Source organism: Phacochoerus africanus, chromosome 2 (assembly GCF_016906955.1).
Source record: "Phacochoerus africanus isolate WHEZ1 chromosome 2, ROS_Pafr_v1, whole genome shotgun sequence".
Taxonomy (NCBI): Eukaryota; Metazoa; Chordata; class Mammalia; order Artiodactyla; family Suidae; genus Phacochoerus; species Phacochoerus africanus.
Genome location: NC_062545.1, coordinates 27,498,916 through 27,511,766, shown reverse-complemented (window position 1 = coordinate 27,511,766; position 12,851 = coordinate 27,498,916). Strand labels below are relative to the sequence as shown.

General features: G+C 44.3%; 1 protein-coding gene across 1 annotated transcript in view; it reads right to left on the bottom strand.

The window, feature by feature from the left end:
• Positions 1–12,851, bottom strand: part of MAP3K5 (mitogen-activated protein kinase kinase kinase 5) — a 215,670-nt gene that overhangs the window by 27,013 nt on the left and 175,806 nt on the right. The window contains exons 19-23 of the mRNA XM_047770111.1: positions 11,199–11,356; positions 8,851–9,028; positions 8,122–8,142; positions 4,763–4,940; positions 4,506–4,674 (exon numbers count right to left, since the gene is read on the bottom strand). Of these exons, the coding sequence (XP_047626067.1) occupies positions 4,506–4,674; positions 4,763–4,940; positions 8,122–8,142; positions 8,851–9,028; positions 11,199–11,356 (704 nt within the window). The remainder of the gene's footprint in view (positions 1–4,505; positions 4,675–4,762; positions 4,941–8,121; positions 8,143–8,850; positions 9,029–11,198; positions 11,357–12,851) is intronic.

Sequence of the window (12,851 nt, the reverse complement as noted above, 5' to 3'; positions counted from 1 at the left end):
CACCATCAAGTTCTTTCTCTCAGTATATTTTCATTTGGGAGCTCCCTATCATGTTTATGTTTTCATGAGAAAATATATTGAAAAGGTTGAAAGCTATCATTAAGGGAATATTTTAAAATCAGACTGGAAACAATTATAAACTTTGTTTCTTTTCTTACCATGAACTAAATTACCACCAAAATAAAGATTCGCAGGCAATATCATAATAACATGAAAATATGTTCAAGAAGAAAGATGTGAGTTTTTCAGAGATTGGAAGCTTATCTACGTGAAAAATCAGTTACATGTTTGCCAGCAGTTTAAACAGCAAACATTTTTTTTGACATTAGCTTTGTTTTCACAACAGTAAAACACGCTGCTTCTGGATTTTTGATGCCACTGTCCTACCAAGGAACGCTGTGTAGCCTGGGAAATGTTTTCTGTCTAGGGTATTTCACCCACTGACATAATGGTTCGTTCGTTCTTTCTTTTTCTTTTCTTTTTTTTTGTCTTTTTTGCCTTTTCTAGGGCCGCTCCTGCAGCATATGGAGGTTCCCAGGCTAGGGGTCGAATCGGAGCTGTAGCCACCGGCTTACGCCATAGCCACAGCAATGCGGGATCCGAGTCTGCGAACCACACCACAGCTCATGGCAGCGCCGGATCCTTAACCCACTGAGCAAGGCCAGGGATGGAACCCGAAACCTCATGGTTTCTAGTCGGATTCATTAACCACTGCCATAACGGGAACTCCCATAATGGTTCTTTCTGTCCTCACTCCTGCCTCCCTGTGTGCATGCATTAACCTGCCTTTATGAACAACCATCTTAGGTATCAAATGAGCCTGATTCAGGATCAGAAGGTAGCATCTGACAGCGCCCTTTTCCTGAGCAGGGACAGGGCTCACAGAACTCACAGGTTCTCCTGCAAAGGTGCTTTCTATTCTTTATCCCTTATGCTTCCTTAAAAATGATGAGTGGGTTTGAGAAGGATGTTACAGATTGAAATGGCTCTCATGGGCCGCTTTGAGGACCCGACCAACGTCTGCATTTTAGCCTTGTTATAAAGGATAGACTTATTAAGCACAGACGTATCTAGAAATATTTAATACAGTGAAAAGAATTATTTCCAACCAGTTATAGGAAAAAAATCAGATAGTAGATAAATGTTATTAGCCTGCTCGCTAATGATAATGACAACAATAATAGTTAACGTTTGTGGAACACTTTCTATTATTATCTGAATGATTCACGATCTTACTTACTCCTTGTGGCAACTCTGTGAAGTAAATACCACTGCTTCCTCATTTATAGATTAGGAAATTCAGCCTCAGAGAAGTTAAATAACTTGCCCAAATCATAGAGCCTTTAAGCGGTGGAACAAAGTTTCAGAGTCAAGTTGAGGCTGAGCCCATGCTCTTAATCATTGCCTTCTACTGCCCCAATTAGCTGGATGAGCCAGCAGGAACCCTGGGTCGGGACCTGCTCTACCACTAGATCAGCACGTTACATCACAGGGAAGGGTTCATAGCACCCCTGGCAGCACAGTCAGAAGGACAGTGACTATCACTTGACCATTCTGGATTTACTGAGTGCTTCTGGCTTAGTAAGTGCTACTTAGTACTAAGTAGTTTCTGGTTCTCACTGGTTACTTCTTGCTAGTGCACCAAGGCATTCCCTCTGTGAGTTGCTTTCAAGTTTTTCTTCCCATTCTCCTTTTATAGAGAACACTCAAGTGTGCTTTAAAAACTAGGGAGTCATAAACACTTGAATAAGATTAACCCACTCCCAGGAGTTCCCATGGTGGCTCAGCAGGTTATGAACCTGACTAGTATCCATGAGGATGCATGCCCCATCCCTGGCCTCACTCGGTGGGTGAAGTATCTGGCTTTTCCATGAGCTGTGGTGTAGGTGGCAGACAAAGCTTGGATCCTGCAATGATGTGGCTGTGGTGTAGGCTGGCAGCTGCAGCTTCAGTTCAACCCCTAGCCGGGGAACCTCCATATGCCGCCAGCATGGCCTTAAAAAGCAAAGCAAAACAAAACAAAAGATTATCCAACTCCAAAATTTAAGAATTTCAGCCTAGTCATGGAAGTGAGGTCTCCTTCCAGACTCTGTGCTGAGCGTTGGGACAACGACAATAACCAGGGCAGTCCCTGCCCTAATGGCCCTTCAGCAGGGAGGCCAAGAAAACCCCAAACCAGCAGACCCTTTCTGAACTGGAAAAGTACACCCACTGGGGATGATTATGGGATTCAAGCAACCCCTACGTTCGTTCTGTGTTTCTGACCAAAGCAGGCATCTGACACCAGCAGCCACAGAAGAAGCCTTTCCTCCACGGTGGCTACTGGTGATTTCCTCCCCCGACCCCAGCCTCCGTCTCCTCCCCTGCTTTGTGTTGCTCCCAGCACTTGTCACCATCTGGTCGCCAGGGAGGAGAACCGTGTGGTGCTTGAGAGCACACGCCCAGGAGCCAGACTGCCTGGGTCCAAATGCCGACTCCATCGATCAGGGCTGCAGGGCTTTGGCAGGTTCCTCAGCTCCTCTGTGCATCCCTGTGCTCACCGGCAAAGTGAGGACGCTAACACGACTACTGCTGTGGGACTAGTGTCACGAGGATGGAGTAAAGACACGGGCAATACTAAGAAACATACCTGGACATAGAAAGTATTTGCTATTATTACCACATATTTCACATATATAGTAATAGATATGTAATATAATAGTGTATAGCAACATATAGCTTAATTTCTTTCTTTCTTTCTTTCTTTTTTTTTTGTCTTTTTGCCTTTTTCTAGGGCTGCACCCGCTGCACATGGAGGTTCCTAGGCTAGAGGTCGAATTGGAGCTGTAGCCACTGGCCTATGCCAGAGCCACAGCAACCCGGGATCTGAGCCACATCTGTGACCTACACCACAGCTCACGGCAATGCCAGATCTAGAAAGCACAGATGGTGCCATTTCAGTTCTCCCTGTACCCAAAGGCCCTTCAGGCACCCGCATGGCCTTTCAGCTCCTCCTATGGGATCTAAAGATGTGAACATATAGAGAATTCCCAGGGTGACAGGATCAGCAGAGAAATTTTGTGGGGTTCTCCACACAAAGACAAGCAGGGGCTATATGGTAAGAGCCCAGAAAGAGAGAGCCTGGCTCCATTTACATCCCAATAAAAGCTGAGAGCAGGTAAACTGCTGGACTGAGGCTGACACTTGACCCCACCCCTCCAGCTCCACCCTTTCTGCAGCTAGTTTCCTAGGACAGAAAGAAGGGAAGAAGTTGTGTCCACTGTGTCACAGAGGACCGATGACAGCCACAGGTGCGGAAGCAGGCACACAAGTCTGTGACACCCACAGAACTAAAAGAGGATGCAAGTCCCTGGGCCGAGCTTGTCTGGGGAGGTTGATACCCACAAGAGGCCTGAGCATCTGCTCCAGGCCCAGGATGTGTCCCGCACAGTTTGGAGCTGGGGGGGAGCCCTGTTTCCACTGGGGCAGACTTGGGGAGGGGATTCTTGCTTGTTTCTGTAAGCAGAATCCCAGGGAACACATTTTCCCAGGTGCCATGGACTAAACCATGTTGTTCTTCCCACTCCCAAATTCATAGAGTGATGCCTTAACCTGCAGTGTGACTGTATTTGGAAATAGGGTCTTGAGGAGGTAATTAAGGGTAAGTGGCAGCTGAAGGGTGGGGCCTTAATCCAATAGGATTAGTATTCTTATAAGAAGAGGAAGAACCACTAGGGGCTTGCAGAGAAAAATGGCCAGGTGAGGACAAAGCAAGAAGGTGGGCATTTGAAAGCCCAGGAGAGAGGCCTCCGGAGAAACCAAACCTGTCAACACCTTGCACTTAGACTCAGCTTCCAGAACTAGAAGAGAGAATTTTCTGTTGTTTCAGCTACTGACCCTAAGGTATTTTGTTATGGCAGTTTAGCAAACAAATATACCAGGGAACACGAGTCTGACCAGTGTGGTTTTTTCCATAGCGTGTGTGGGCTCCAGCCAGACATAATTCCGTTATTCTTGCCCATCACCTTCCCTCTGAATGTAGCTCTCCAAGCACAGGGGTCTCTGTTGAAGACAGCATATGGAAGTTTCCAGGCTAGGGCTCGAACTGGGACAGTAGCTGCCAGACTACAATGCAGCCACAACAACGTGGGATCTGAGCCAGGGAGCAAACCTGCATCCTCATGGATACTAGCTGGGTTCTTAACTGAGCTGAGCCACAACGGGAATTCCTCAATGCATTTTTATTGATTGAATGAATAAACACATGAATGAAGGATGAAAAGGCTTGTAGGAACCAGCTGGAACTTCATCAACATGAAAACTTTACTTCTGACTTAAAAATAGCTTATGTTAAACATGCTGTTTCTGTGTTAGGAATCTGCCTCCCCCTGGGGTAGGTCTGTTTCATCATCAGGAAGGCAGCAGCAGCCTCGTGTCTGCACGTCACCTGTGACAGGTCCAAGTGGTTATGACACTGGTAAAATACGTAAACTCTGGGGAAATGAAGTCTCCACGAGGCGTTTTACCTGAGCCAAAGATTCCATTAAGTTTCTCACGACTTTGTCTTGGTCTTCCGTCAGGATCCTGTGAAGCGTGGCCCGTCTCTCACTGTCCTTCCTCAGCATAAAGAATCCAGAATCTTTTTCCTCAGGAGAAGGTGGAGCGCTGTGGTCTTCAAAATTTTCATCAGGGATGCTGTAAAAATGTACACAGCACAAATCACAACGTTCTTTATAAAGACGTACAACATACATCTCTCACCCCATGTAAGTCAGGTCTTTACCCCAGAAAGAGCGTCCGTATTCCTTTGACATCTTTTTCTCCGCAGGACTTGGCTCTTGTTTTGAAGGAGAAGGGGTCCACCTTCAACTCCGTGTCTGGAGAAACGGAGCCGTATTCGCTGCTGCTGCTGGTGTCCTCCACCAGGACAGGCACAGGCAAGGAGATGCTCCTGAGATACTCTGCGAATCACGAGAAGGGGAGGGAGACCATTAATGCTTGACAAACATCTGGAGTTCCCATCATGGCTCAGTGGCTAACAAATCTGACTAGGAACCATGAGGTTGCGGGTTGGATCCCTAGCCTTGCTCAGTGGGTTAAGGATCTGGCATTGCCGTGAGCTGTGGTGTAGGTCACAGACGAGGCTTGGATCTGGCACTGCTGTGGCTCTGGTGTAGGCTGGTGGCTACAGCTCCGATTAGACCCCTAGCCTGGGAACCTCCATATACCACAGGTGCAGCCCTAGAAAAGACAGAAAGACAAAAACAAACAAACAAAAGAAACAAAACAAAAAACCCAAAAAAACATGCATGCATGCTGAGACACCTACTGAAAGACAGCAAGACTATTTGTCAAGGGTCTTGTTCCAGTGAGAAGCAAAATTATGCAGCGTTAAGAGGCCGGTCATGGGTCCAGGGTTCCTCTCGTGTTCAATATAACCCAGTATAACTTTCCAGGAAGAAAGGGCCTCTGGGGCCCTGCAAGGAGAATCTTAGGGGTGTGAAATAGTGGAGGAAGTGCCTGACCCAGCGCTTCTGGGGTGTGTGCCTTTCATTTCTATTGTCCACCTATTAGAGCTTAGGAAGGTCACTTACGAGGCTTAGTTTTTGCATCTATAACAGAAAGGACCAGATTCGTGATTTGTAAACCATGTTTCGCAGAGGTTTAAGGTCCACCTTGGTGTCTTGGGGCTGCCTTGGATGGGGTGAGTAAGATTCTGTGATTCTAGAACATAGGTTCCAATCCTGTTTTACCTAAAACAAGTATGTTCTCTCTGTTATGTATCAGGGCTTTGCATAAGGATTCATATAAAAAAGGTTCTTTGCTAAACCCAGATTTTGGAAACCCATGGATTAGATGATCTCTTGGGTCTATTCTAGTTCTCAGACAGGACGGTTCTGTGGCAAATGCAAGCTTTTGTTTTATTTTGATGGAGACTGAACTGGCGCATTAGGAAGCGCCTACATTTCATCAAATACTAGTTTTAAAATCAGGAATTTTTGCCAGAGACTTCTTTATCAAACAAATCAACGTCCTGGGCCAAAAGAGACAGAACAGAGAGGGATGCATCACTAGAGGCAAAAAGACAACAGAGAATTCAGGAGGCCTGGGAGTTGTAAGTGAAGAGGAAAAGGGAGGCTTTTCAGGAAAGTAGAGGGGACTTTTCGACTGTGGTCTACAGTTCTAAACAACCTGCTGCATATGGTCAAGCAAGAATAGATTAGCAATAATAACAGTCACAATGACCACCTGAGGCCATTGCTAAGCATCTCACATACATGACTGTGTTTAATCGTCACAAAATCACCTGTGCAGGTTGTCTATCTGAACCCATTAGATAGATGAGAGGACTAAGGGCACGTCATTTCCAAGGCCACCCAGTCAACGTGTGAGCCCAGCTCTGACCCCAATGCCCTTCCTCTTAATTCTGACTCTGTAAAATCTTAAGATTCTAAAATATGCTAAGTAAGTCAGACTCTTCAGGGCAGAGTCCCAAATGCTTTTGAGTCACCCTAAGTGCAGAGGGTGAAAAGGCCACAAGGGAAGGATGACTGAGAGTTCAGCGGATGGTCACCTTGCTTCTCTTGCTCATTGTAAGGCATGTGCTCACTAAGAGGGCTCGTGGGCAGAGCTGTCAGCTCCAATCCTCTCTCTTCAGCTCTCTCTTGCCAAGTGTGTGCAGATGAGTTCACATAATTTAAATGTGTGTGTGATGAGAATCTGTTTCCTGCAACAAAAACCTACCATGTGGAAGGGATGAAGCTATCATGGATCCAGCTTCTGGGCATGGCTCCAGCCTCTTTGGGTATATATGCTTTCTTTTGGTCTCAGAACCAAATCTGTGAAGTAGGTATTGTTACCAGCACAGAATGCCTGATGAAACAAGTGAACTGTGGCATGTCGCATTTTTAGAAAGTGGTTCGGTTGGGCTCAGAACTGACTTCTATTGAATTCCAAAGTGAACTGACTTCTGCCTAAGAGCAAAGGCAGTGCCCATTTACGACATCAAAAACAGACTGCTTGGGAGTTCCCGTCGTGGCGTAGTGGTTACCGAATCCGACTAGGAACCATGACATTGCGGGTTCGATCCCTGGCCTTGCTCATTGGGTTAAGGACCTGGCGTTGCCATGGGTTGCGGTGTAGGTCGCAGATGCGGCTCAGATCCCGCGTTGCTGTGGCTCTGGCGTGGGCCGGTGGCTACAGCTCTGGTTAGACCCCTAGCCTGGGAACCTCCATATGCCACGGGAGCGGCCCTAGAAAAGGCAAAAAGACAAAAAACAAACTAAAAAACCAGGCTGCTTGGAGGGCTGCTGAGCACCCTGGTCCACCTTGTGAAAGGCAATGACTGCCTTCCAGAGTCTAGATTGCCTGTGGAGAAGGAGGAAAGGGACAGAGTTTTCTTCACAGACTTCTCTCAATTCTCAGAATTGACAGAGGGAAACCGGAGAGGCTATGGCCAAGAAACCCCAATTTTTAGGCCTCTCCTCTAGGCTGACTGGCTTTGAGACACCTAAGGAACCTGCAAAATCCCGCCCCTGGCCTGTGGAAGCATGCATGTCAGACTCACAGCAAACATGAAGCCCCCCCACTTGATCATCAATTCATCTAACTAAGGAAAATCCAAAACCTCAGTCATTTCTTTCCCATTCTTTGAAATGCATAAGTGGATCTTCCCAGGGCAAATTTAGCTTCCTAGGTATGATGTGCAAAGACCAATATTAAAAAAGCAAAACCATAACTAGTTCTGACCAACTAAAACCAGAGAGAATATAGGGCGCCAAAGATGACAGAGGAAGGTGTCCAGCACTGAAATTTGCCAGGACAAGTCCATTAGGGGCCAACTGGCTCCTGGATAAGAAAGCACAGACTCTGCTCACATTGAAGATTTCAAAAACAGAGTCACCATCTTGCATTTTGGGAGGAACAATGGAAGCCTCCCCCATGAATGAAAAGGGTAAGGGGTTTCTGAAGGAATGAGCCAGCCAGGCTTGCAGCCACACAACCTTGGTACCCAGGAGCCAAGTCCCCCCCCCCCCCCATGTAAGCAAGGAGCAGAGGATAAGGCTCTTCTGAAGGAAATCTAAAGCTTATTTCATGATGCGTCATGCTTCAGCTCAATGGACAATATAAAAATAAACTCACCATTCGATCCAGCTGAAAGAGCTGTGGAAAGAAAAGCAAACACAGTGACATAAGCACATGATGCGTTTGTTGATAAACTGAGAAATCAATAAAAAGTGAAGTGAATGCTTGAAATGGGATTGATGCCCTTTCCAAACATTCAATCTGCCCATCTCATCCCACATAAACACCAAAAATGCCAACAACAAATGAATCATTTACTTGTTTTTTCTTTCTGAAGTGAGTTACGGAACTTATTGCAAAAAAGACAATTTATATTTTTACCCTGCTATTTTATTTATAACTGGCAATCTTCCTTTCTTTTTTGGAGGGGTTTTTTAATTCAGAAAGGCATTCTCTAAAAGGCAGTTGGGTGTGTTCTACTGCCTAAAATTGAACATATTAACCAGATGGCTTAGATGTTTAATAGCTCTGTAATAGCCCTGTAGACCAGCAGTGCTAACTTTGAGTTTCAGCTTAAAAAGGCCACATCTCTCCCCTTTTTATACTCGAATCTTTGTTTTGGGAGTGCTAGTATATAAATGCTGATATACTAATTCCCTACTAGTCATGTGTGGAAGACTGCTATGTGTGAGGCCCCAGCATTTGTGAAATTGATAACATAGCTTCCTGATACCCTGAACATGCAATATCTTTAAACAAATTAGCTTACTTCTGGAAAAATCTTCTGTCTTAAAAGCTTAGGATTTTGCGACTCTCACCTGTATCCCCTTCAATGCAACCACATACCTGAAAGCTTAGGTTGCGTCTTTTTCTTTTTGCTTGAAACTTTTAAAAACTCATCCATCAGCAAGTCGTTAGCACAGTCTCTCTTGTCAGGGTCTGGTTCGAAACACTTCAGTATGAATGCCTTGGCCTCTGCCGACATGGACTCTGGGATCTCTGGATGGACTTTAAACATTCCCACCTAAGACATAAGCACAACATGACTTTTTGTTTTTCTTTTTTTGCCGCGCTTACAGCACGCAGAAGTTCCAGGGCCAGGGATCGAACCTGCATCACAGCAGTGACCTGAGCCACAAACAGTGACAACACTGGATTCTTAACCCACTGAGCCACCAGGGAGCTCCCCACAACATGGTTTCTGAGTGTCCATCTCATCTCATGAGCTTGGGGTCCATAACCTGGTCACCTAGGATAAGATCCTTTATCATATATGCAAACTCATGGCTTTTCTCAAAGTGAGATAGGACGTATCTTCTGTAGGTTGTGGAAGGTCTCCAGAGGGCTTTCGTAACTTTATCAATGACACAGGCATAGTGATTGGCTGAAGACCGTAGACAGCACTAGGAAATAATACTTCAGTCCTCAAAGCTTTGTGCTTGGCTTTTTCCATGTATGAGATCTCATTGGATCCTCCCAGCAACCCAGTGGATTAACACTATCCATGTTACAGCAACGAGGAAAATGAGGCACACCAGGTGAGGTTACACACTAATGAAAAGGTAGATCAGGGATCTGAATGTTTATTTGTTTGGCTTAACGCATGTGTTGTTTCTCCTGTGCCATGACTTGTAAATATTTTGTCTCAAATTGCCTACATTCAAAGAGATTTTTAAAAATACTTAAACAGTATTTTATAACAATGAGAATTTTCTTCTCATTGCTGTCATTCCCATTTTTTTCAATAATGTTTTTGTGTATTTTTGGTACAGAGAAAATTTCCTAGGAAATCTTTTTTGTTATCATATAGCTTGATTTATTATTATATGGATAATAATACATAATTATTTGTAGTCATTATAAAGCCTTTACTATGTGTTAGACACTGTTCTAGGCGCTTTGCACATACTATTTCATGCATGCCTCAAACACCTTTATTAGAGGGACTATTTTTATACCCATTTTATAGATGAGGAAACTGAGATACAAGAAGATTAAATAATTCACCCAAAGGCATCAAATAGCTTGACTGTGTGGGAACCTGGATTCAAACATTGCAAATCAGTACCAGAGGATAGTATCTTGTCTAAAGCATTTTGTACAGTGATGCCTGCACTGATGGGTAATAGAGGGGTATTTCAGAGTGAAGTGCTAGAGATTGGTGAAAACGTGAAAGACCGGCCAAGAAGAGAAAGCCATTCCTGTCAAGAAAAGCAGCTTTCTTAGCAGTGCTCCTTGTTCTTTCAGGCTTGGTTGTACGACTCACTCCTGCATCAGCAGTAGCCCATCAGATTGTCTCCAAGCTTAGGGTAAACCAAGCTTTGTGCAGACCCAGAAGGCATGTAACACACGGTCCCTCATTATTCGCAAAGGGAGTAAGTGCTAGAAGCATGGTCAGTGGCAGGGAAAGGAATCACTCATGGCCCAAAGTCCGTCACCTTAGAAAATAGCAGACATGTGGGCTTTAATTCTCGAGAAACAGGTTCTCAGTTTAAATGTTCCCGTGGCTTGGTGGAGTGGCAGGGGAGGGGGGCAGGGACTCAGAGGCAGGTCATTCATTGTTTGCGCAAGCCCTGGATATGAACGCTGTGGCCCCTGGGTTCCCTCAGGCCTATTTCCACATCAGGTGCCCCCTATTGTGAGAGATGGGACTGCTTCCTTTCTCACGCTCAACAGAGCTACAAATGGGCAAATTAACAGGCCAGAAGAGTAGATATATGAGATTAAGTTTACTGTACTTAAAATACCATTCTGCCCTTTTGTCTACAGAGCCTTCAAACTATTACGATAGAGGAGTAAAGGAAAATATTTCTTTACCTAAATGAATAAAAATGTTTTTAAATCTGGAAGATCTTTCAGATTGTGTTTCCCAAACAGCTTAAATCATCTTCCATGGAGTGGTGTGTTATTTATACTGCATTGTGAAAAGGCGATCAAAGGAAGGTACACTGAATCTCACGGTAGAGTTGTGAAAACTCATGTGGAGAGAGCGCCTCCATGTGGGGCAGAGGTGCTGTGTGATGGGTCGGGGTTGCGGGGGGAGTGAATCCTGCATTTTAGGTCTTAGATAGTGCTTACTTAGACTCCTTTCCCTTTGCCTACAAAGAAAATAGGACGTACACACATGAAACATCCAAGAGCTATAAAGAGCTTTAACCATTGGTTTTTAAGATATTTCAGACATGATGTGTGACCTTGAACATCGCTGCTTGTGGTTCTCCCAGTTCATAAAAGGGTGGCTTTCCAGTGGCCATTTCAATGATCGTGCAGCCCAAAGACCAAATGTCTGCTGCCTTCCCGTAGCCTCTCGGTCCTTTGTCTATTATTTCTGGTGCCATATACTGAAGGGTACCTGGACATAATTCGAACACAGTTACACATTAAAAACAGAAAACAGGTGAACACCTAATGACAGCTTCAATTTCTTTATATAAATTAGACAACTTTAAATTCATGATTCAGGTTTTAAGGGGTCATCTTTTTTGAGTTCCAGTTTCCTCTGGGGGTCATTAAAGGGGAGATAGCAGTTTTCATAATGGATTTTACTAGTGACATAAAAATAGCTTACTCGTATTATCTGTTTATGAATGGATACTTTCTCGTTCCCTAGATCTTACAGTATAACGGAGGCATCATTTCATCAGGACCTTTTAGAAACTTCCAACAGTCATTTGAGACTACCAGAAAATACATCCACACACATTTTCTATAATCAGTTTTTCAACTGCATGAAGACTCCCTTTATTCATAGTTCCATTTTTTTTTCCAGGAAAAATCTAGGCCATTCATCCATTTCCTATTATTTCTCAATTCCTGATTGAAGACTTAGTTCTTCTGTTTCCACTTTTTTTTTTTTTTAAATAATTCCACTCACAGCATGTGGAAGTTCCCAGGCCAGGGAGCAAACCCATGCCACAGCAGCAACTCAAGCCGCTGCAGTTACAACACTGGATCCTTAACCTGCTGCGCCATGACAGGAACTCTTTCTGTTTTCATTCTTATTTCTTAATCATGAAAGCATGAAGATTCTGAAAGCCATTGTTAAAATAATTTGGGGTGTATTTTCTTCTGTAAATCAAACATACATGGCTTCTCCTGTGTGCCTCTGGTCGATAGGGTAATAGATTCAACGGGTCAAAGGCAGATCATGAGCCATCAGTATATGCAAATCACCAGAGGGAAGAATAGAATGAAAAGGAGACTTAAAAGGCTGCATGGACTCAGTAGAGTGGGAGAGTGTGATATGAAGGAAAGAGCATTAAGTGGGGTCAAGAACCCCCAGTTCTGGCCTCTGGCCAGAATATTCCAGGTGGACACTCCACCACAATTGTCTCATGGGCTCAAACTAAAGTCTAAATTTATGCTTCTCCTCTGGAGGATTTCTCAAAGTCCAGCCATGAGTCAGGAATGTGAACAGGAATAGACAATTGCTGTATCCCAGCTTCTGATAAACTCATACAAATGATACAATCAGCAAACAGGAACCCATCCAAGATGCCATAATGAATTATTTCAGATGCTGAGGCATCTGCCAAAAGAGCTACTTCAGTATTTTCTGATTTGTAACCAAAGTGACAGATGTTTTGATAAATACAAGCAACACCTTTTCTGAATGCTCCATGCCTGAGTTATAGGTGAAAACTGCTACACAAATTTCCTCTAAAGAGTTGCTATGAAACCCACTCTCTAAAGCTAGAAACTGGCTGTGTTTATACAAATATATTCTTTTTATCAAGAATTGTCGTCTTGCCAGGTTTATCCTCCAGCCTCATCATTACGTGACAGCAGCTCAAGTTCATGTTCACCTATGACTCTCACATGTCTCAGCTTCAATCAGTAACATTATT